The 24998-nt window shown below is 36.0% G+C and overlaps 2 protein-coding genes across 2 annotated transcripts in view; one reads left to right on the forward strand and one right to left on the reverse strand.

Annotated features, from left to right (window-relative positions):
- Positions 1–18320, forward strand: LOC129805520 (calcineurin-binding protein cabin-1-like). Its single transcript, XM_055853483.1, has 5 exons — positions 1–207; positions 274–803; positions 7127–9355; positions 9416–9763; positions 14575–18320. The coding sequence occupies exons 1-5, from the start codon at positions 124–126 to the stop codon at positions 17876–17878; spliced, it is 6495 nt and encodes a 2164-aa protein (XP_055709458.1). The 5' UTR covers positions 1–123; the 3' UTR covers positions 17879–18320.
- Positions 17915–24998, reverse strand: part of LOC129805522 (ras-related protein Rab-30) — an 18548-nt gene continuing 11464 nt past the window's right edge. The window contains exon 5 of the mRNA XM_055853487.1: positions 17915–18661. Within this exon, the coding sequence (XP_055709462.1) occupies positions 18369–18661 (293 nt within the window). The 3' untranslated portion in view covers positions 17915–18368. The remainder of the gene's footprint in view (positions 18662–24998) is intronic.

Genomic DNA, 24998 nt, shown 5'->3' on the forward strand with positions numbered 1-24998 from the left:
TCAAGTGTTATTTTAGCCGAAGGGATTGTTTTGAGGGGAAACACGGCTGGGATTGTTTTGCTCGTGGAAAAAGTGCATTTTTTTGTGAATTTAGGTGGATTTCCGGTGTGTAAACTAATCAAAATGATGCGCATTGTGGCGCTGAATGAGGAGTCCAACAGTGAGAGTAGCGATGATCAGGAACCACAGGTTACAAGAGAAGCTGAAGTGAGTGAATAAAAGTGAGGTTAGTTTGTGGGGTGCTTCAGTTTGCTTTCCGGATGATTTTTGCAGGAAACCATCGCGGTATCTGAGTACACAAGAGCCTTATATCTCAAAAGCAAAGGCTCTGTAGATGTTGCACTGAAATTGCTACTGGAACTCCTGGAGACTCAAGTTATCTGCGAAGTGTCTGATGAGAATAAGAATGACAAGCTCTTCTCGGTCAAGTACAATTGCTACCGGAACATTGGGTTTATCTATGAAGAGCAGGGGGACAAAAAGAAAGCCCTGAGATACTTGGTGGATGCCTTTGAACTTGATGCAACAGATGTATACACTGTGGTGCGGCTTGGGAAACTAGCATTGAGTTTGGGGAACATCGATCTTGCCAGTATTGCTTTCCAGAAGGCCCTGGAGGTTAATCCCAATCACTGGACGGCAGCTGATGGTCTCCTGCAGGTTTACTGCCACAATGCTAGCTTCCTCAATGCCTACGGATGGGCTCTGCAGTGGCATAAAAGAGACAGAAACTATCAGAGAGCCATTGATGTTCTGGTGGAAATTCATGAAAGATTTAAAGGATGCCTTCCGTTTTTCGAAGAGTAAGTTAAAAATTACATAAAATATTAATCAGGCATTTAGTTAATAATTAACCGAAATGTTTCTTGCAATGTTTTTAGTATTTTTGTCGGGCCTTTTCCCAGAATTCAATATCAAATTATTCGATTGGAATAATAAATTAAGTCCCAAATTTTAATATTTTAAATTTAAGCAGAAGAACTTTCGATAAATGTGATCTTTTTGTCCTTGATTCACGTTATTGGGGCTCAAATTAATGAGAAAGTCTGTCGGTAAAAAAAAAATTGTACTAACCTGGGTTTCATAGGCGATCTTGAACAACTTGCAACTCGTAATCCATGTAAGATGTAAATACAACTGAGTTGAATTTTGAGTCTATCAAAATTAAATAATTAGTCCGGTCATGATATTATCGTTTGTTGCTAAACTCACAGAAGACCACATTAAATGGGGAAATGGAGTTTAAAAAGGTCTTGCTCACAGTTAGGGTAAATGTACCAAATTCCGGCCAGCTTGCAATTCTGGCCACATTTTTTCTTCCTCAAATTTCCATGAGTTTTTAGTTTTTGCATACTCTACTAGAGATTATATAATGCAAAAAATAACAAAAAATATCGCTTCGACGAGGAAGATGATCTGAAAAAGGCATTCGGAGAATTCCAGAAGAGCAAGGAACTATGAGAATTAAGGTGGCCGGAATAGGCCACCAATGCTACGTTTACATTTTTATTCATTTTAGAGAAAAACAGACAATAAACTGTCTACAAGGTTCCAAGCAACACTCATTATTAAAAGTAACAAAAAAAATCAATTTGTATTAAAAATGTAACATTTCAAACTTGAGCCTTTGCATGCAACTACGCCGAAATTTGGCACATTTACCCTACATTAAAATATCGTCAGAAACGAAAGATTTTTAACATTTTTGGGATATTGAAAATCGAATTTTTGAAAATTGATTTTTCGATTTTAGCGCCCTTATCGGTCATCGTACAAAGTTGAGATGTTTCGAGGAATTGTAGTATTCTACGACACCTCTTTATTTATCATTCAAGAATTTCGACTATTTTGTCCTTTCCTAATTCCAAGTAATTCTTTGCTCAAAAGAATCAATTAAGCCGCAGAAGCAATTTCTTTGATGCAGAAACAATATGCTTTCAAGAGCACTAGCTCAAAAGATGCTTATATAATAATAATAATAATTTTGTAATTATCAAAAAAACGAAATAAAATGAGCAGTAAAAAAGAAAAAATTAGTCAATGAAAAATGATATTTGATTAATGGCTCCGGCACACCTTTTAGATCAGGAAAATTTCATGAAGTCGAAATTCGAAACCCTTTCTTTCTCACATGTTTTACATATGACTATCTCATTCTTTCGCATACCAAATTCGATTGAGCTAAATTGAATTTGGAGTGATATTTAAGAGAAGAAGAAGAGTTCGAGAGAATGAGATAGGCATTATGCAAAACATGTGAGAAAGAAATTTGATTTGGAGCCATAGGCGCCAAATTAAATTTAGTTCAATCTAATTTGATGTCAGAAAAAGTGAGACAGATATATGAAAAACGTTTAAGAGAAAGAATTATGTGAATTTGACTTTCACGAAATTTTCCTGGTCTAAAAGGCGTGTTGGAACCATAAAATATTAAATTTGGTCAAGAAAACAAAAATGGTAAAAACAAAATTAAATTTGATTAGTAATGGCTCTGGAACACCTTTTAGATCATCTCCCCCTTTCTCTTCCTTTCTTAAAAGCTTTGCATTTGTCTATCTCAGTCTTTCGGATTTTTCTTTTTTTTTTTTGAACGTCATAACAAATTCTAATTTAGTTCAGTCGAATTTTGAATTATGCAAATCTTTTGAGAACGAAAAGGACGTGAATTTTGATTTTATAAAATTTTGCCAATTTAAAAGGTGTGCCACAGGCATAATGGTGCTAGCATATTTTTCAATTGAGTAAAATTCCATCGATTGCAATTTACCTCTCTTGCTCTTTCAAGCTGAAATCAGATATAATTGTCTCTTTCTGTCAAATAACAATTGAAATTCAAATTTTAATTTTAATTTGGCAGAAAGAGACAATAATAAGTATATGGATTTTTCTGTGAAAGAATAAGAACTAAAATTTCAATCGACTGAATTTCACTCAATTGAAGATGTGTGCAGCGCAATAATAACTTAAAATTGGTCACTAAAAAATTAATTTCTTCAGTGAAATATTAAGATTGATTAGAAATAAAAAAATTAAAACTAGTCACCGAAACATTTGTTCTCATAGAAAAAATTACTTTGGCTCTGGCACATTTATTAGGTCAGGAAAATTTCATAAAGTCTAAATTCACATCTCTTTCTTTTTTAAAAGTTCTGTGTGTGTCCATCCGTTTCTTGCACTCTCCTTCTTTTTTTGATCATCACACAATTTCAATTTAGTTCAATCCAATTTTGAGCGTATGCTAATCTCTTGAGAATGAGAGGGACGCAAATTTTTATTTCTTGAAATTTTGCCGATTGAAAAGGTGTGTTAGAGGCATAAATAATTAAATTTGGTTAGAGAAAATCCAATTTGTTCGGCAAATCAGTAAAAAAATCAGTAAAATCTTAAATTTCAATCAGTAGTAGGGTAAATGTCCTAATTCAAAACCATTTCCAGACACTTTAATTTTGACAGAAGGTTCAACACATTAAGTTCATTTTTTTTCTGAAGAGAATTACATAAATTTGCTCCTTGACTCTTCTAGAATGTTACTGTTTAGTGAAAATTCTTTAGATATAATTTGAAAACTTCTTAAATACAAGAAAAATACGCGAGTGGAAACAAATTAATCCAAATGGAGACAAGGGAAATTTTCTAATTAGAGACAAACAGTGTAACTGAAACCGCGACGAAAGGTTTCCAAAACAACAAAAGGTACACTTTTAATTTATCTGAGAAATTACATTAAAATTTGTGAATATGAATGGATTTTCGCTTTATTTAGAGCAAAATTAACTAAATAATGAAACTGTGATATAGAAAATATATAAATATAATAATTTAGTACTGTATTTATCATGAAAACAATGACGTTTCCATTTGGAGTAGCGAAAAATTTCCATTTAGAGCAGGTTTTGAATTAGCTTAAATTAGCCTAAAATATTAAATTTGTTCAGTAAAATATAATAATTTCATCAGCAAAAAATTGCTTAGCAAAATTCTAGATTTTGGTCAGTAAATAATTCCATTTAGTTAGAAAAAAAATTGATCAGTAAAAATTAATATTTTGACCAGTGAAAAATTGAATTTGATCAGAAAAAAATGTCTATTAAGAAATTACATTTGAAATGTTGAAATGCACTGAATTTAAAGTTGCAAAAGTCCGATTTTCCCGAGCTGCCAAGGTAGTAGTGTTTGTGAATTTTTCACAAAAACAGATCCCTTCGGACAAAAGATTTTAACGGAAATATTAATCTTGATAAGCCTTCTATAACTTGTAATAGTTGATTTTTTGCGAAGCGATACTTGCAATATGAAAAAATTAGACGCATTTTTTTTTATTTTCACATCTGGAATTTAAGAAAAAGGTTTAGGCTGTCAATTTTTTTCAGGAAATGTGAGGTGTTAGGTAAGCTATTAGAATATATGACCATGGGTTAGATTTATTTAGTAAAATAGGAAAAACGACTTTTATGAAGCTGCAAAATTACGAAGCTGCAAAGGTTTCCCCCATACAAGTATTTCTTTGCTTTAAAAACGCTTACGTTTTTTATAAAATCAAAATGTTAAAAGTTTCATCAATTTTTCTCCTAAAAACCCTGTCGTGATTTTTTCTAGGTTACGCTTGACGTAACCTCAAATTTAAAGATATCCTTTTCCGAAATGTCTCTAGTCTCAGACTAGAGTCATAGTTGCAAATTGCAACTTGCAATTATTTTTTTTTTTAAATTTGATAGATTAATTTTTATTAATATTAAAAATCAATATGGCCAAAATAAAGACACTTTTACTATTGATAATTTCACAAGGTGGTTGACCTATGTTCCTGTTAGAATTTCGAAGTTCTCAATTGTCAAATGTTCCGGTCTTCATGTTGTAAGAAAGAAAAAAACAAAGCAATGATGCTTACCATGCTTACTATTTTCTGTCCCTTTTCCTTCATTTTTCTCACCTTGTGCGAAAATATTAATTTGAAAATTCGAAATTGCGTTTGAATTTTCGAACATCAACGACATTTTTTGCCTTATTATCCCTTTAACAACGAGACAGTTTTCGGTGACCGAAAATCAGCAATAAAAATAAAACCGATAAGCAAAACTTGTTAAACGTATTACATCTAACCTTTGAAAAGTCAAGAGAGTCTCATTTGGTGTATTTGTTGCAGTTTAGTGATTAAAATAGTAACTTCAGAAAAATAAAAAAATTATTATATATAAAAAGTAGTAAGTAAGGAGCAGTGAAAAAGACAAGTTCAAATTGAGAATAAATTGTAACTTAATTGTAAAAAAGTGTCTTTCGAGGAAATTCATCTAAGACAATATTCTATCGGGTTCTCCAAGCCGGATATAGGGGAAGATTTTGTATCTTCGTAATGTTGCAGCTTCGTAAAAGTTGATTTTTTTCCAAGTTACCAAATGAATTTCATCCATGGACTCTAAATAGCTAGTCCTACTTCTCACATTTCCTGACAAACTTGGAAGCCTAGGCCTTTTTTACCTGGGTCCAAAAGGCAAAAATAAAAAATGGGTCTAAAATCGTAATTCTGATGTGTAATATTTTATGCATTTTTTCACACTTCAAGTGTCTTTTCGAAAAAGCAACTATTCTAAGTTATAGAGGGTTTATTAGGGTTAATATTTACCATGAAAATTTTTTGCTTGAAGGGGGTCGTTTTTTTGGGGGTGGAGGAAAATTCATAAAAATTACCACCCTCGCAGCTCAGGAAAATTGAATTTGGACGCTTCGTAAAAACATCTGTCAAAATTACTGACCACCGAATTTGAGAATTCCTCACAGTTTTGGGTCACACTGTGCATGCCGCTCGGGATATTTGACTCATCAGAGATTCTACTAAATAAATTCACAAGAAAGTTTTGGGATATTAAACAATTTTCACTAAAATCTCGAAGGAAAACACGCACTTTCCCATCAAAATGAGACTTCATCAGATGTTTTTATTTTACTTCTGTCAAATCAAACATTAAGCCTGAATCTGCTTATGGTAGGTGTGATCCTTTCATTGCCATGCGGTGCGTTTTGAGAATTTTTCATCCAATTTGCTTTGTGAAACTTCCCACATTTCACTTTAAATTGGTGGCTGATTTTTCAAATCAGTTACGTGCGAAATATGTTCTGTAAGGCCCATTGGAGGTGTTACAGAAAATCTGAGGATTACATTAGTTGTGATTATGAGAGAATCAAACCTAACCAAGCTCTTAACCGACTGTCAGAATGCAGGGAAAAAATGGTTTTCCGAGTGTCAAAAAACATGTGTTAGAAGAATAGCTTAAAATTGATTTTTAATGCGTGATACCTCCTACAAATGGTGAAAATAGGTAGATGAAAGTTCCATCTAAGTAGTGATGCCCAAATTTGTGTATCCGGTGTAATGTTTTCGGGGAAAATGAGGCCTACAGATGTGGGAAAAAGTGGTACGAAGCTGAGTTAACCAGGGCACCTTCGTAAAAAATGCCACTGCATGTTCATTTTCCTATAGAGGAAAATCCAAGGACTTCCAGTAATTTTGTGAGGCAGAATTATGAACCCAATAAGTAAGAGATTTTTTTTGATATAGTGATATAATTGATGCGTAGTGTGTGGCATTCAGTAAAAAATGTTAAATCTTGGACTCCTTTTTTAATACGAACCTTTAAACTCTTCCCCTATTGGCTATTTATTGATACAATTATTTCTGTCTGCAGGTAATCATCTTTAAACAGTATTTTTTGCCTCTATGAGCAATAGGGACAAAAATGGTTAAAAAAAAATTAAGGTACGTTTCTGACGATACCAATGACAGATAATTTCACTTTAAAGAAAAATATTATAAAAAATTGGAAGTATAAAAAATAATTAAAATCAATTTTCAATATGAGAATTTAAAAATTCGTCATTTTTTAACTTAAAAATTTAGTATATAGCAAATAGCTATAGACTTGCAAAAAATACCATAGATTCCTCCAACCTTCTACTTTGAAATTACGTACAAACATAAGAAAAAAAATAACTTTAGGTAGTCAGGAAAAATTATTTTTTTATGGGACACCGGTGTTCCAATTGTCCTTAAAGGGTTATAGGTTCGATAGGTTCCACTCGTTCCACTTAATCTTTAGACATTTGCAGCATTTACAGAGGCTGTTTTTTGCAGTGTCTGGTGTGGATCATTTGAGTATGAGAAGTATGTTGGCAAGAGGAGCAACAATGGGAGTGTATTTCCCAGACCAAAAGAACCAGCTGAGAAAGAAGTTGAGCGAGAGAAGCCAGATTTGACGCAGTACAAAGTGAGTGAATTTACATGGCTTTCAGTGGGGGATCTTATTATCAATCTCTATGAGCTGCTGAATCAGGATGTTGATAATTTTCTCAATGGGTACACATGGAGTGATCTTAAGATTGTAGAAGAGTGCCATATGAATGGGATCAATGGGGAAGTGGATTCCAGGGGGGTTCAGGCTGAGGAGTCTGTGAAGATGGAGACAGATATTGCGACTATGTCGGATGGAGAAGAAGTTGAGGAGGTGCGCAATGAAGCCATGGAACCACCACCTGTTCCAGTGTCCAGTGATACAAGTTCCAATCCTGTGAAGAGTGATGATTCTACGGATAAGCCCAAGAAACGAAGAGGGAGTGATTTGAAGCATCTGGAGCAATGGGGATGGCACAAGAGTCGAGCCAGGAAGAAGCCAACGACAGTTGCTCCGGTAGAGCAGGTGGATAAAACTTGTGCGGGATATCTCAAGAGGATTTTGGGCAGGTACTATGGGGAGTGTTTTGATACCAGTGAATCTCCCTTTGTGGAGACAAGAGTACCGGAAAAGGAGGCTCAAGAGGGGAATAAGAAGAGAGATTGTGACTTTAAGACACCCTCAACGGCCACAGAGGATGACTTTCAGAAGCGTACAGCTGAGGAATTTGAGAAATTTGTGGGGGAATTGGATAAATTCGATTTGATTCTGTTGCTGAGCAAATGGTTGGAATATATTGCAAAATTCTGGACAATGTCAATTCCTCGGCCAATTTGTGAGCAGTACCTGAAGATTTACAAATACTACCTCAATCACTATGATCTCATGGCGTGGAATCAGTTGGAATATAGGGATTTTCACAGTGTTTTCGAGATGACGCTGTTCTATCTGGAGCAGGAACATGAGAGGATTACTGTGAAGAAGCTCAACAAGGAGGAATTTAGTGGGGAATATCGAAGGCTTTTGCTGCATTTGATGTTCCATAGTGGCGCGTACATGCTGGAGGATGAAGATCTGCACTTCCTGACCCTTATGAGGCTGTTCTGGATCAACTATATCGTGTGCAAGTATGAGAATAATCTGGAAGATGCAATTGATTTCATCTACAAGATTCATCAGCTTTTGGAGGAAAAAAGACTCAATCTTACGGTTGATTTGCCTAATAAATCAGCAGAGAATCATATTGATCTTGGAATTATCGAGGATCTCATTTGTTCGCTCCAGCGAACGATTAAGCTGAACAATGTGGCAAATCTCTACAAAGATGAGAAATTCAAGGAACTCTCTGTCATTCTCAAGGATAGCCTGATAAATTGCACAGAAATCAAGAATTTAGACAATACTCTCATGAAGATCAATACACAATTTGAAGTTCTCCTGGAATCCCTGTGGAATCTCGATGACTTCGAAGAGTGTCTGAGATGGTCAGAAAAATGCCTCAAATATGCTGTGGATTTCTTCCTGACAATTCCTGAAAATTCCCACAGACTCAAAGAATGGGGAGATTCAGTTAATTTCATCCTGATCTACCTGGAAGCACTCATAAAGCACGAGGGCATTGATATTCTCAGTTGTCTGGAACAGTTTGAAGCTCGACTTGTTCAAAGTTTGGTGAAAATAATTTCCAATCAACTCGATACGCCCTTCGAGAAGAACAGCACTCAAGTCCACTCAATCAATTTTAAAATTCCCTGGATCATTCTGCATGCTTTTGTGCAGCAGGAAGAAGATCGTCAGCATGCTGTTGGGAAGAAACTCAAGTCATCAAGTGAAACTTCCGATGTGGAAGACGATGAAGAATCCATGCCAAATTCCATTTTGATCTTTTTCACAGCCCATGAATTTCTGGGCAGGAAATTCTGGTGCACAAAGGATGGGGGTCAATTGATGACACATACCTTGGATATTGTTGTACCAATCCTCAGATCACCCATGTTGGAACCCTTCCGGGACATTGTGATGGAGTACATGGAACAGCTCACGTACTGTCTCTATTCCTACCCGCCAAAGCGAACTAGATCACGACACATTGAAGAGCATGAAGCCACGCAGATAGAATTAACTTGGGAGAGGGCAATGCAACTCTTTGAAATCTACCGACCAGATCATCTTCCAGAATTTGATTCCTACAAGTAAGCCCTCCAGAAGTGAGATTCCTGTCGAAAAATCCAGCCTAATTAATTTATTTCCAGGGTTGATTCAATTACGGCCGATTTGGAACAACTCTTGCAGAGAATTTTGAACCTAACCCCGAAGGAACTAAATGTTCCAGCAGCTGCTTATACCATCAAGGATTTTATCAGCGGAGAAAGTACTTCCCTCCCTGAATACTCCCTCGTTCCGGCTTTCCCAGCGAGAATCTCTTCGATTTTCTACCTCTTGGCGGACTATTACTTCAAGAATAGGGACTTTTCCAAGACTGTGAAGTACTACGTTCAGGATCTGTCGCTAAATCCTTGTCGTTTCGATGCCTGGGCCGGATTGGCACTGTCTAAGGCCACCAAGCTAGAGGGGAAACTCAATTCTTGCATCCCATTCAAGTAAGTCTTTTTTGAATAGAATTATTGAAAATTTAATTGAAAAATTTATTGAAAACGATAAGCTAAAGACACATAGGGTAACTGTACTAAATTTCGGCCAGTTTGCAATTTCGGCCACGTCTTTGTTCCTCAAATTTTCATGAATTTTTAGTTTTTGTATACTCTTGAGTCTAGAGATTATACAATGCAATAAAATAATAAATAAATATTGCTTCGACAAACGAGATGATGTGAAAAGGGCATTGGAAGAATTCCGGAAGGGCAAGGAAACTATGAGAATGAAGGTGGCCGAAATAGGCCGCCAAGACCGTACACTGTTCCGGGATTATGCACATTTTCGGGACCGAAAAAACGCGCGAAATGCCTTTATGAATCGCGAATCGAGAAAATTTGTATACCCGCAGGCGATTTCTTTTAATTAAACCTTCCGTAGAACGAATTTCGCGCGGGATAACCGTAGTCAGAGTAAAAAGATTCAACTGTTAAAAAGAAATTCATCAACAAACAGTACCTTTTGTCCAGAGTTCTTCAATAAACTGTTAGAATTTTTAAAATTTTTACCTTAATAAAAGAAATTTAAGTATTATACTAAAAAATAAGCACAATATCTTCAAACTTCCCTCGTTACCAAATAGTAGGAGAGACTGGGGCAAAAAGTCACAAATCTAAAAATTCAAAATTCAATATCTTCCAAGGTAAAAAAAGCGGCTCAATTTTTTTCTATAGATAGCCTCCATAGACCTTCTTCAATGTCGTGGGTTTCTTATGCCGAAAATAGACACAGGCTGATCCTAGAGAATACTCAGCTTGAAAAATTTGGCGTTAAAGGATCAGCCCAAACTATCATACACTGGGGATTTAAGATCAAGGATTAGCGTTTTCAGCGTAAATTTTCATTAAATCTCCACACTTTGATTGCTGAAGGACTTCTTATGTGCATTATCAATGGATTTTTCGTACAGGAAAGAGCACTATGACCTTCCCATTACTCCAATTTTAATGCATTTTAAGATTTTGCAACATTGTGTACCATTACTCTCCATGTTTTTCACCCAATTGACATTTCGAAAAACACCCAAAGTGAAGGATAGGGGAAATTTTTTTAAAAAGGCATTTTTTAAAGAAATTTATAGTAGTGTGTAGAAGCCTTAAAAAAGAACTGAACTTAGTAGAGGAATTCTGTAACAGTCTGAGAATGTCATATGACAAACTCTTTTTTATGATGAATTCTTATGAACTAATGAGAAAATTCGTCTCATATCAGTTACTAAATGCTTAATAGAGCTGCTTGCAATAGCAATTTGACACTCCCCGTGTTGTGACCCAGAAAACACATTAAACCACAGGTCCTTCTCCTTGTCCTAGTGAACACATTTAACCTCAGGGCGCAAGTCTTGATGGAAACACACTCAGGACGCAAGCCTTCATGGAAACACACTACACTTTGGAGATTGAACACTTTATTCAGCTGAACTCCATCACTCCCCTTACAAAACTGAACAATCTTTCTAATCCAATTCCCCTTTTTATAATCTTTGCCTTATTTCTAGAATGATCTTATTACTCATGCGACATTTCTTCCTATTTCACCATTTCTTCGAATTCCTCAAGAGATCGCATGAATTCTCCCTCCACATTTGGAATACGCTTGACCCATTAGGCGTCCAGCTAAAAGCTTTTAGGCAATTCAACCAAACAACAATAAACATGTCATTTTTTTATTAGCCTCCAAATGCGCAAAGAGCATTATCCGGCATGATCAGGAAATGAGATCATAGCCTCCGAGGAAATAAGAAAAAAATCATATTTAGAGCATTATTGTGAAAAGAAAGAAGAATATAGATTGAATGAAATGTAACCCTGAAGGGGTTACAACATTATGAAATGTAACCCTGAAGGGGTTACAACATTATGAAATGTAACCCTGAAGGGGTTACAACACCCGGACTTTATTGTTATCGTACTCTCGCATTAACCACGAAAATTTGTCATATGACATTGTCATACTAGTTACAGATTTCAACCCCAGATCGAGTGCTTTTCCACCTAGCTCATTTTTTTTGTCTGTTGTATTAGGTGAGATTCTTAACAATCTCACCTACTATAATCCTAACAAAATTTCATGTCCTCCGATCGAGCTCAAACTTGGCCAAAATATGTTTCAGCACTTCCTGATCACGAATATATATGTGGCTAATTTACGTTCCCGGCCGGCCGCTCTTTGGAGCTTAATAGCTCCTAAACTAAAAAAGATATCGACTTGCGGTTTTCGGCAAAGGTTAAATATCGGGTGAAAATTGCAACTTGGTGCATTGACCCTCCACCCCCCCCCCCCACCCCTCCTTCCGCCATTTTGAAGACCCCCCTTTTTTGTTTTCTCAATGGCTCAGCCCCTATGGCATCGATCGGGCTCAAATTTTAGTATGTTATAGCTGGGCCTTAGGGCTTTCCATCAATACCAAACTTAAGGTCCCCGACCCCCCTGACCCTAGCTATAAGGGTCAAAAAAATTTCTTAAAATTGCCATAACTCCAGTTCTAATTGTCAGATTTTAAAAAGTGAGGGCTTTTTGGAAAGCTCTCGTGAAATGCCACTTCCTCTTCTAACATCGAAAGTTCATAAAACCACCGCTAGGGGCGCTTTTTTTAAAAAGAAAATTTTTAAATCTTAAAAGTTAAATAACTCAAAAATTCCATTGTGCATCGGGCTGAAATTTTAGTATGTTGTAGCCGTTGATTATACCTATCAAACAAAAAAAACCTTAAGTCGATCTAAAACCCCTGACCCGAGTTATAAGGGGTCAAAGTTCGAACATTGACCGGCCTCTATCTCCGGTTCTAATTAACATAGCGACCTAAATTTTACCTTTTTGGTTTCGTCTCGATGAGCACTTTCAGATGGAAGTTCAAAAATTCACCAAAATTCATCGAAATTCAAACTAATTTTTCTCAAAAACGGCATTGTGCAAGTTAATGAAATTTTAGTATGTTGTAGTCCAGTCTAGAACGTTTCCAAAATGGTGCATAAGTGCGCTGTGGTTTCAATAGAACCGGAGATATGAGGGGTCAAAGTTCATGAAATTCAAAAAATCATATCTCCGGTTATATGTGACCGATTTTGATGAGTGAGGGCTTAAACGAAAGATCTCACCAAATGCTACAACTTTCTAGAACACTTGAACTTCGTGGGACCAACACCAGGGGCGCCACAGTCGACAGACCAATTTCAATATCACATAACCTCAATTATTTCGACTGTCGCTGAACCGATTTTGATGATTACTTCGACATAATTGTAGAGAACATTTGTCTCTATATTTCGTCCATACATCATTTTTCGATCAGATAATGCGATCTGTCCGATTTTGTCGTTTAAGTGTGAAAAAATTGATTTTTCCCATAATAACGCTTTGAAACCAAGACACTTAAAATAGGGTTTTAAATGGAAAGTCTCACAAAATACAACAATTCTTTGATATAGTTGAAGTTCATCAAATGAACACTTGGGGCGCTCTGGTCGAAAAAACGAGTTCCGAAACAAACAATCTCGATTATCTCGGCTTTTGATTAATCGATGAGATCATGTTCTACGGCAAAATTATAGAGAACATTCTGGTCTACTTTTCACCCATATATCACTTTTCTGTCACTCCATCCAAATCTTTGATATTTTGGTTTAAATACAAAATTTGTATAATTTCACGAATTTGATTCAAGATAACTGAATGGCATCCCCCAACTTCAGCTCTACATCGAATTTACATGCATTCCGAGTTAGCTCACATTAAGAATCTCACCTACATAAGCCGGTTAGGATTATCTGTCCTTTTTACTTTATATTCAAGCCCTATGATAAATTTATAACTAATATTTTATTGAAATCCTTGTAAGATGTTGTTCGGTTTTCCACAATGGCGGAAGATAAAAACCACAAGTTCACGTCCATCACTGTTTTTTCCTAAGAATAATTTTAGACAATTGATCTCAATAGGAAAACCGAATAAACATCAAAATAAGTTTGTTGTGGTAGCGTTTTGACCATTGACGTAGATGTTTTATTTGACGTTTATTCGGTTTCAACGGTTCTTGCACGCCTCGGACATAGGGGAAAGTAATTTGCCTTCGAACGTTTATGCCTTCAAATAATGTGAATTTCTTTTATTTTTTCCTAAGAGACTTATGCCTAGCACCACGGATTACTATATTCCTGGATAGTAGGTAGACATTTGTGTGTCCCATAGTAGTGCAAACAAAGTGAATAAAAGTACGAATAAAGACGTCGTACCCTTGCTTCTTGTATTCTCGAGACTAAAAGTCACTTTTATCCTGTATTTTCACTCCTCAGCATCAAATCGCATTATTCTTGGGTGCACTTTTATTTGGTTTGTTTGCACTACTATGAGACACGAAAATCTCTACCTACTATCCAGGAATATAGTAATCCGTGCTAGCACACGATAACTTCTGTTTGTAAACATGTTTTCTAAATTTATTATGAGAGAGAGCGAGTTGACTAGATCTGCATTTCAGTCACTCTCATTGAAATGTCAAAAACATGTTTACTAAACTAAATTTATTGTGCGTTGGACATTACACATAAGTATTACATAATTATTAATAATTGATAATAAACTAAGTAATATTTAATAAAAATGTATCAGTCTCCTAGGAAAATTAAAGGAAATTCACATTATTCGAAGGCATGAACGTTCGAAGAGAGACTCCTTTCCCCTACATTTTCTGTGTCCCCTAATTGGGATTATGGCAAATCTTACCTGTGCTAGCAATACTCTTTTATATTCTCTTTTTCAGCACAAAGGAGTTCCTTATTCAATCCGAAGATACACTTAGATGCTTCCAACAGTGCATTAGACTCAATGAAACTCATATTGCTGTGTGGATTGAGTATGGATCATTTGCCTATACACTGCACTCCTACTGTTCCCGGAATCTCAAGCAGGCCAGTGAGACTCTGTCCATGGAGGGGTTTGCTTTTGTGGAAGATCGCAAGGAGCAATGTATAAAAATTGCTTATGATTGTTTCCACACGGTAGAGATGCTGAAGCATGTGGATGAATTGAAGGGGAATGCTGAGGAGTCACATGATGAAAAGTGGCTCTATCACTATATGCTGGGAAAAGTGTCGGAAAAGCGAAAAGAACCACCAAATGTCTACCTGGAACACTATTTGAAATCCTCAAAGTATTTGTACGATAGCAATGCAACTTATCCCATTCGGATAAGTCATACAAATCCACAGAATTTGTCTGTTGAGGCTCTGGAGATTTTCTATCGGATTACAGCGGCAATTATGAAGTATTTGGAGCAACATCGGACTGTTACACGTGAATTGGGGAAATTGTTTAACAAGGTACTGAAACAGCTGGCAAACAGTGCTTTTATGTTCAATCAGGCAAAGCTGGATAATAATACGCTGAATGCACTGAAGAGGCAGAAAATTGCTGCAGCCAGTGCTGAGAATGCAAAGAGGCAGAAGACTGAGGAGAATGTGCAGGAAGTTGTGAGGGAGGTGACAGGAGAGCCGAATGTCATGGAAGTTGATCAGGGAGATGTGAAGACCAAGGAGGAAGTTGTTGAGGAAGGGAGGGCTAAGGAAGGGGGAGATGGGGAAGTGAAGCCAAAGGAAGTGGTGAAGGAAGAACCTCCTCCTACTCATATCCGGAGGAGTTCCCAGGAATCTACTGCTACTTCCGTTACAACGACAACTACGACGGGAACAACAGGAACATCGAGTTCTTCATCCAGTTCCTCATCGGAGTCAGGTAGCAGTGATTCTGAGACTGATTCTGAGTCATCCAGTGATGATGAGCAGCAGAAAAATACACCATTGACGGATGATGAAGTGGAAGTGATTTATAAGGCTTGTGTGAAGAATTTTGAAGAGTGTTTGGCACGATTTCCTGAACATTTCAAATCAGTTCATCGATTGGTGCATCACTATTTGACAGCTCCGGAAAAACTCAGGTCCATGGAGAAGGCTAAGCAACTCCTACTGGGAACTTACACAACGACACTGGGCAATAAGATTCAGGGATTATTTGTCGATAGAAAAACTAATAATTTCTTCAATGGGATATGGAGGATTCCATCATCGGAGATTGATCGTCCGGGTAGTTTTGCTGCCCATCTGTCTAAGTGTGTGATTGTCTTGATGGATGTTTTAAAGGCAATTTGTGACCATAAGATCCTTTTTGAGCTGGCCCTTCAGTTGCATCGATCACCGGAAGCTGATAAGAAATACATCAAAGATGCCGAAAGGAAGGAACTCTTCCAGCAGGCTATCTCTTTCTGTGTGCAGTCCTTCAGGAGTCTGCTCAAGAGGCATGGAACTGATGAGAGGAATGATGGGAAATTGCTGGATTTACTCATTGAAATCTACACGACGCATAGGAAGTGCATCAAGCATATGCAGCAGAAGGAAAGTATGTTTCTGGTCGTTCTCATTGATGCCTACAAGAGTTATATTCAGGATAAGATAGCTAAATTGCCGGAAAATGTGAATCTTGGGGATTTGGCTGTGAAGTTGTGTGTACATGAGATTAATGCTAGGAGAGCTCAGGAGAAGCAAGCATCGTTACCGAGTACGCCTACTCAGTTACCAGAGCCTCCTGAGGGACTTGCAAAGGAAATTAGCCTTCCAGCTGGTACAACATCCACAAAAGTCACTCAAACAATTGTGACAGCATCTGTCACGACAACTACGCCAAAGTCCACGTACATTCCGGGACTTTCGCGACCACGGGGACGTCCGGCAGGGAGTAAAAATACCTCGTCAACGTCATCAACGCCAACTTCAGTGGTGAATCCTCTGTTGGATCCACAATTTGCCACTCTCATGGCTATGTACTCCAATCCATCGCTATTTACATCAGCAGGCTTTGGATCTGCCCCTGAACCAGCTGTAAATTCCTTCCTAGCCGAGTACTACAAGATGGCGCTGTCGCCAGGATTTGGGATGATGTCAAATTTATCAGCCATGTCGAATCCTCTGCTGAATCTCAGTGGAATGAAAATGACCTCACCGACTCCGAAACTTCCATCGGGAACGACACTTCAGCCACAGGTGTCCAGTAAGATGGCAAAGTCATCAGCTACTAGCCCACAAATTCCTCAGGTTGACATGAAAAGTATTATAGCTTCGGCAGCTAGTATGGTAGCTTCCAGTGGAAAATCCACTTCCAGTACGATAAATCTAGGTGGTGGGCAGTTGACTATCACGCCAACACAGCAATGTTTCTCCCCGAAGGATTCACCAAAGCTTACTGAGAGCAGCAAAGTAAGTTCCAAGCCAAGCTACGCTCAGGAAGTCATCAATGCAGTGGCTAGTAAGATAAAAATGCCAACAATGGCTTCAAGGCTGTCACTGCCGTCGGAATTGCCTAAATCGCTGACTATAACGCCAGCCAAGGAGCCAGGGAAGAGATCCACGAGTCTCGATGGGTATCAGGGAAAGATGGACGCCCTCCAGGCGGGACTGATGCCGTCGGCACAGGGAAAAGTGAAGCCGGTCAAGAAGCGTTCCAATGCAACGCCCTACTCAAGGCCATCAACTACAGTTGCTCCTATAACTTCAATAAGCCAATGGAGTCAACAGATGACATCGCAGTACAAGGGAATATCCATGCCGAGTCAGGCTGAAATGATTCGACTGCAAACTTATAGGGATTCATATTTGGAATTTCTGAGTAATCCCAAAGCGAGTTTTCCACCTACACAGGGCTCTCAGGGGGGTACCAGTAAGAAGGTGACAACGCCCAGATCCAGGGAAACCACTCAGGTCATCTCGACGCAAAATTTAATTTCAAGCAGCAAAGTTTCTCAGTCAAAAGTAGAAATTCCCAAGACATCTCTACCGAATTTTTCACTTCCGCCCCTGCCTACGTCACCAGCATTGTCGGTGTCTCCTGCCAAGTCACCCTTGCTCTCCCTGACACCACCTATCACCGGCTCGCCTACGAAGACACTGCAGCAAAAGCTGGCAGAAAGACAGAAGGCAAATGCTTCGATGAATGAGAATAAATCCAGTTCATCGAAAGCAACGACAAATCCCCCAAGGCGTCCTCATCCTGATGATGATGTCATTGTGCTGGACTGACGATAGGCCCCACCAAACGAGTTAGTACAAGATACACCTCGTTGGATTAATTTTATTTGTCATCTCTTAAAAAATAATCAAGGATCTTAATGAAAGTGGAGTAAGAAACAATTATTATTACAAAGAGAGATCTCAATGAGATTAATTTTTCTTTTGTAAATTCACCTTCAACGTAAAACACCTCGAGATATGTACACAATAAAATCGAGTTAAATCTTTATATGACTGGTAATAGCCAGTCCAAAAAGCTCTTGTCCAGGTGTTCAAAATATACGGTGACAAAAAAAAAAGAAAAAACGTAAAAGCTTATGTAAAAAAATGAGGCATTTTGACACGCGAATAAGTGATATTGAGGGAGGGAAGGGGGATAAACTCAACGGTGAAACATTGACTATCTTCTTTTTCTTATAAAATAAATTAAAAACAATGTATAATGATCACACATTCAACAGTTTCATCTTCCTGTCCTTGTTTGATTTTTGCTTTGGGCTCAGTTGCTGCCACCCCCGCCGCTGATGCCCACATTGAGGCTGGCACAGCAGTTGCTTTGGCTGAAGTAATTGGATTTATTGCCCAGATTGGCCAGACCGCCAGTTTCACTTCGCGGTGGCATTTCCTTATTACGAGCTTGCTCAATCAGTTCCGCTGCGATCTCATAGAATAGTCTCTCGACATTGTCTGCCTGCTTGGCTGATGTCTCCAGGAAGTACATCCCGTGCTGTTTGGCGAATTCTTCGCCGATCGAGGTGGGTACTTCACGATCATCGCGATCAGTTTTGTTGCCTGAAAAAAAAAAAACAATTAATTTGTTAAAAAAAACAGGCCTTTTGATGCTAGGGGGAAGTGGGGCACCTTTGAAATTGGGATTTTTGTACCATGTTTAAGTGGAATTGAGCCATATCATAATGTAATTTAGCTTCTCAATCTGTGCAGCTAAATTATATTACGATAAGGCTCAATTTTATTTCAAAAGAGGTGAAAAATCCCAATTTCAAAGGTGCCCCACTTTCAAAAGTGTCCTACTTCTCCCTATTTCAATGAAAAATAAAGAGAAAAACATTTTTTCCGTACATTACTGTCCTTATGTGCTTCTGCGTTATCGACTTTTCGTTTTGTTGGTTCCTGTCTCGACTGTTTTCATCAGTCCTCCTCGTGGTCTGAAACCACGAAACAGTCGTAACAGGAATCAACAGAGAGTACAGTCGATTATGCAGAAGCACTTGAGAACAATTGTACTAAAAAAATGTTTTTATTAGGAGGTACAGTAGACTCTCTCAAATTCGGGCATATAGGACCGAAATGTCAGCCGAATTAGACAGAAATTCGGGCGACATGTGCATATAGATATTGAGTTTACACACTGATATATATCGTAAATTGCATGAAAATCCCTCAATAATGCAAAATCACATCAAAACTAAGACAAACCATGCCAAATTTGAGCATATTTGATTCATTTGATTATCATAATTATACTTGAAAAATGACAACAAACTTTTTTTAAATGTAACTGCTGCCCGAATTAAAAAGTAGCCCGATCTTAAAAGAGCCGAATTTGCGAGAGTCTACTGTATTTCAAATTCCAATGAAGAAGGAACATTTTTTTAAACATTTTACTGTTCTCAAGTGCTGCTATATAATCAACTTTTCTTTGTGTTGATTCCTGTCACAACTGTTTAGTAGTTTTAGAACACAACGAAAACTGGGAACACAGGGAAAACACAAAGAAAAGTCGATAATGCAGAAGCACTTGAGAACAGCGTAGTGCTAAAAAAAATGTGTTTAAAAGAAAGATTTCAACACATAAAGTTTCAAATTCGATTTGAAGTGTTAAAATTGGACCTAAAATAAATGCTGAATTCTTAATTTATTTATAATAGAATTATAGGAGAGAAACAATCCGCCTATGTGCGATATATATGTCATGAAATCATAGATGTCCCCCATTTGCTTAATATCTGTCGCAAGTATACTGGTCAGAGAGATTCTATTCTAGGGAGCCAGTCTGTACAAAATTTGCTTTGTGACCCACGGTAATTAGGACACTAAATTAATGTATTTAAACTCCCTATCACTCTATTACATTAAAATTTTATGACAGAATTATCTGGGTCTTACTCTTAAATTTTGATTTGTTCAGTAAAAAAAAGCGGAATTCGAGCCGCAGAAATAGGTTTAATATGAGAAAACATTATATTTTGTCATATTCGCATTAACTGTTCTATTCTAATCATTTTATAATGTTAAATAAATTTTAAATTTATGTTGATTTTAAAGAAAAATCATTCTTTCGTTTTTGTATGATTTGCGTTTTACAATTTGTTTCTGAAGAAGTCAAACGGTAACAGATATCAACCTCCGGTTTTTTCGAGTACCCCCGTCCCGTAAAAGAACATTATATCGCTCCTTGGAAATTACAAGGGACCAACTAATTTTCGGCCATTTTTCAGGAGACAGCATGAAAGATTCAACTTTGTGTAGTATCTCAATTTAATGACTGAACCAAAAAAAATTATTTCTTTTCTATTTGTATGAGCACTAATATAAGCATCGAAACTTTTATATTTTTACCTTTCAAAATATGTTATTAAATGAGTTAGCTCCTTGTCGTTCTAAATGATGCGCAAATTTTCATGAAATTAGAATGACACGGGATCAACTTGCTTGAGTTAGTCCCCTGTTTCACAAAAATTTCAACGATGAATATATTTTGTGCCCCTTTTTCAAACAAAATTATGCAAGTAATCAAAAAGATTAAAATTTTGAAAAACTTTTCTAATAACGAAATTTAATGACTTATATCATCTGAAAATTTATTAAATTGTCTTTCTAAGTGCATTAGAATCTTAAAATCGCAAAAAAGTGAGTTGACCCCTTGTAAATTTTAAGGAGCGATATATACATTTTTCTTCTTTTCCTGTCTTTTTATTTTATATAGGAAAGTAGTTTTTCGGATTTGCATAATTTGAAAGACATTATCACTTATAGCAAAATGAAGGCGCTCAAAATAATGTTTTTTTTTAATTGTATTTTTTATATTTCGAACCTTCTTGTAAAACAAGTTGTTAAGTTTTCACAATTAATAAAATAAATCATTTAAAAATAGAAAAATTAAAAAAAAGACAATTCTGAAGTTGCGAAAGAGGAGACTGGCTGGAGTACCTAGCCTGAACTGAATAGTCCCACCCTCTTCCCAAGGTAGTTGTGTTTAATACTAAAATTATAAAGTTTTAATTTTCAAAAAATAATAAAATATTCACCCCAAAGAAAGAGTTAAGAGACAAAAATAAACGAGCAGTAAAATCTTCTCAAAATCTTGGTCAGTCACAAACCTTGTAACTTTAAATCACTTACTGATAAATTGAAAAACTAATTTTCCTTTGCTAAAAATTCTTCTGTTTTATGTAAGGCTGTCGGACTCACTCGGGTCCATATAGCCATGCTAAAAATTCACATAATATTTTCACCGCTGTCAATTTCTTCTAAAAATAGTGCCGATTTCGTGACGATCTGCAGATCTTATGCTAATCTGCCGATCTCATGCCGATTTTTCATCAAATTGTGCCGATCTGTCAAATTCTTAGTAAAATAGAGCAGAGATCTGCAGATTTTTAGCACCAGGTTGACACAATTTCCGATCGCTCGCCGCTCACTATTCACTCTGATAGCCACTTATTCATCTTTTGATTTTAAATTTTTCTTGATCATTTGTACAGTGCCATTAAGAAGTTTTTAATTATCTTTAGATCTCAGACATGGCTTAGAAGTTTATCATTCTCAAAATTAAATTACTTTATTAATACGATTTTTTAACTAGACAATATGATTTTTTCACAAAAAAAGAGTCAATTTACTGACCAAAACTTGTTTGGTCATTAAAATTAAAATTTGGTCTATAAAAATATGTTTAATAGGAAAACGAAATAAAAAAAATAGTTATTTCTATAAAAAAATAAGTTTGTCTCAATCAGAAACTATTCATGTCAATGATAGCAGTATTGAGTATTTATTAAAAAGTTTATTTAAAAAATCGAAAACTTCAACTTGTTTAAACAATACGAAGGATTGCGAGGTATAAGAATTGATCAAAGACATTAAGGGCGTTATTCATTTTAACCACCAGAAGAAGAAAAAATTATCCTCTATTTTTTAATTTTATGATTATGGACATTATGGATATCGCTTGATTATGTTTCAAGAAAAAATATTTTAAACGAAAAGTACCTTCATATTTTATTCGAATATCTATTCTGTAATTTCGATGGCTATATTCTTGTGTAGGGGTAGGTTTTTACGCTTCTCCTACATTCTGGCTTCAAACACTTCATATCTTTTCTTATACTTTTTTAAGGAGTTTGACGAGTTTAAATATATTTTAATGGCTAGTATTAAATCACACGTATCCTGAAAAACATTAAGTCAGATTCATTAAACCATTAAAGGAATATGAAAAAATATAAAGTGTTGGAAGCCTCAGTAATGTGCGAAGCTTGAAAGCTTACTTCTAATAGTCCCTTTAGCTTATCCTAAGCTTGTTTTATTTATTCTAATATTTTTAAACAATAATAATACTTCATTTACTTTTGATTGTTTTTTTGTAATTCTAAGTAGAAATGAAAACAATATAAAACCAGAATTTCAAGCACTTTCGACGAATGCTGTGTTTTTCCATTTAGATTTATTTGTTTTTAGAAAAATATTAGCCTTGATCTAAACCACCTAAATTCATCAATTTCGGACTTCACAGATGTTCATGGCAGTTAGAATAATTTATTTACATCATTTTTCTAAATTTATTTTTCACAATAATATAAATTATATAAAGAAATTTTTTTGGTTAAAAAATGAATTAAAGTTTTTACCTTGAGTAAATTCAATTTATAAATGTCCAAAAATCATTCTGAGAATTTTATTCGCATTGCAAATATGACAAATTCCAAGACAAATTTAAATTTGTCACAATTTAATATTCATAAATCAAAGTACCGGAGATGCGGGTGACTCCACCCTTGCTTTTCGTAAGCTTTTCTTTAATTCTAGCACTTAGGATAATCTTTAAATTTAAACCATCTTTAAGTCCTCGAATTCTAGAATTAAATATAGAAGCTTGGGAAAAGCAAATGTGCAGTCATCCAGATCTACGGCACTGTTTTCTAAAAGGGATCGGTAATCTTTGTTTTTTTCCATTTTGTTTTTTTTTATGCCCAGCGCACAATAACTGTTATTTATAAACATGTTTTCAAAATTTCCTATAAGAGTGAGCGAAATGACTATATCTCACTCTCACTGAAATGTCAAAAACATGTTTACTAAACAAAAGTTATTGTGCGCTAGGCACTTTTGTGTCGCTTCTTATCTAAAAGCCCAAGTAAACTTATATTGATACTCGAGAATAATTTTAGTCTGTAAAATTTGGCGGTAATGGCGTGGCCACACTTTTTAGATCGGTAAAATTTCATGTAATCGAAATTCACATCCCTTTCTTTCTCAAACATTTTCCATATATCTGTCTCAGTCTTTTGGACTGTTCTTCTTCTTTTAAACATCACACTAAATTAAACTTTTAGTTCACTCGAATGAAACATCTATAAGGTAAGGGAAGTAGGTATCGGCCAGTTAAGAAAAATGCTCCATAATTTGCTTAAAATAAAAGCTCTAAACCAATTTTTGGCACTTTTGAATATGCCAATTGGAACTCTAGCATTCCATTTATCAATATCTCTACATTTGATCTCTTAATAATTTACAGAAATTAGTAAAAAAAATGGTAAAATTGCAACTATGCACTGTGAATATTGCTTCGGCCATATGAAATCAGATGTAGAAGATATCGGCCGAGAGTGGAGCAGGTATCGGTCGAAAAATAAATCCCTTCAGAAATAATACAAATTTAAACATTTTTCTTTTTGATTACGATGTATTCGAAGAAACACTTTCCGTCATCCATCCCTTATAAGAACCGATAATTGCCGAACTATCAGGAGCAGTTTTTATCACTTTACAGGAAGATTGTTAGTGAAGGGATGTCTGGATCTTCTAATTTTTCACCGTAATTATGATCCTATTCTCGACGACAAAGTATTAATGTAGTAGATTTAACGATAAAAAATCCAGTTTCGGTTTGTCCCATGATCCTCCACAAGCTTAGATTATTCTTTTTCTTGACTTAGTACTGGCTTACCAGTGGTTTTCCTTTTGATTGTCTTCCGGAAAGTTTATCATTCAGGGTCAGTCTGGGCATTCCATACTTTGCAGACATTTTCGAGAGGATTCACTTGTCGTCATGGCATCTAGCACACTTGTCAATCCTTCCTCTGAATATTATAGTTTCTAAGACACCCTTCAAAATGTTTAATATTGATAAAATGCAAAATTTACACTATGGGGAAGTTCGTTTGCAAAACAAAAACATAACCTCTACTGCTCGCGAAAATGACATCGAAAATGCGATGAGAAATGGCCGGTGAGCTCTGTACTTGGAACAAAACGTACTTATTCTCAATTAACAAATTAATTATTATGCGTAGCGAGATAATTAAAAAGTGTTCTGATACTAAAAGTGGAATAATTGAGTAATATTTTTTACATTCAGACAGATTCGTAAATCATTTAAACAAGGTATAATTCCTTAATTTGTGTCACTGAAATTCTAGTATAAAATCATAAGAATTTGAGAAATGGCTCCTTTTTGATTAAGACTCCGATACAGTGATTCAAGAAATTAAATGAATAATTATATTTTCTTAAAAAAGTCGACGAAAAACTTAATTCAGAAAATTATATATGAACAAACGCAATATATTTTCCATTAGGCAATTGGTAAAACTTAGTTAGTAATTTTTAAATATTCATTTTATCTTGGTGGCCGATATCTTCTACAAGCTGGCCGATACAAGATGCATGGCCGATATGTGCTTCTCTTACCTTATATACAAAACATGTGAGAAAAAAAGAGATGTGAATTTCGATCACACGAATTTTTACCGATCTAAAAGGTCTGAGCCATAAAGGATGAGATAAAAGAACTTCTAAACCATGATCCTATAAGCTCTCAGTGTATAATATTTTTGGCTATTTCCCTTACCGGCTGATCCTAAATATTCTCGAGGATCAGCCTGAG

This window comes from Phlebotomus papatasi, chromosome 3 (genome assembly GCF_024763615.1).
Source record: "Phlebotomus papatasi isolate M1 chromosome 3, Ppap_2.1, whole genome shotgun sequence".
NCBI lineage: Eukaryota > Metazoa > Arthropoda > Insecta > Diptera > Psychodidae > Phlebotomus > Phlebotomus papatasi.

Excerpts from the sequence above, each read along its gene's own strand:
- LOC129805520 (XM_055853483.1), top strand. The coding sequence starts at position 124 with ATGATGCGCATTGTGGCGCTGAATGAGGAGTCCAACAGTGAGAGTAGC. Across the intron at positions 208-273 it reads AGGTTACAAGAGAAGCTGAA|GAAACCATCGCGGTATCTGA; the intron begins GTGAGTGAATAA and ends TGATTTTTGCAG. Across the intron at positions 9,356-9,415 it reads CCAGAATTTGATTCCTACAA|GGTTGATTCAATTACGGCCG; the intron begins GTAAGCCCTCCA and ends ATTTATTTCCAG.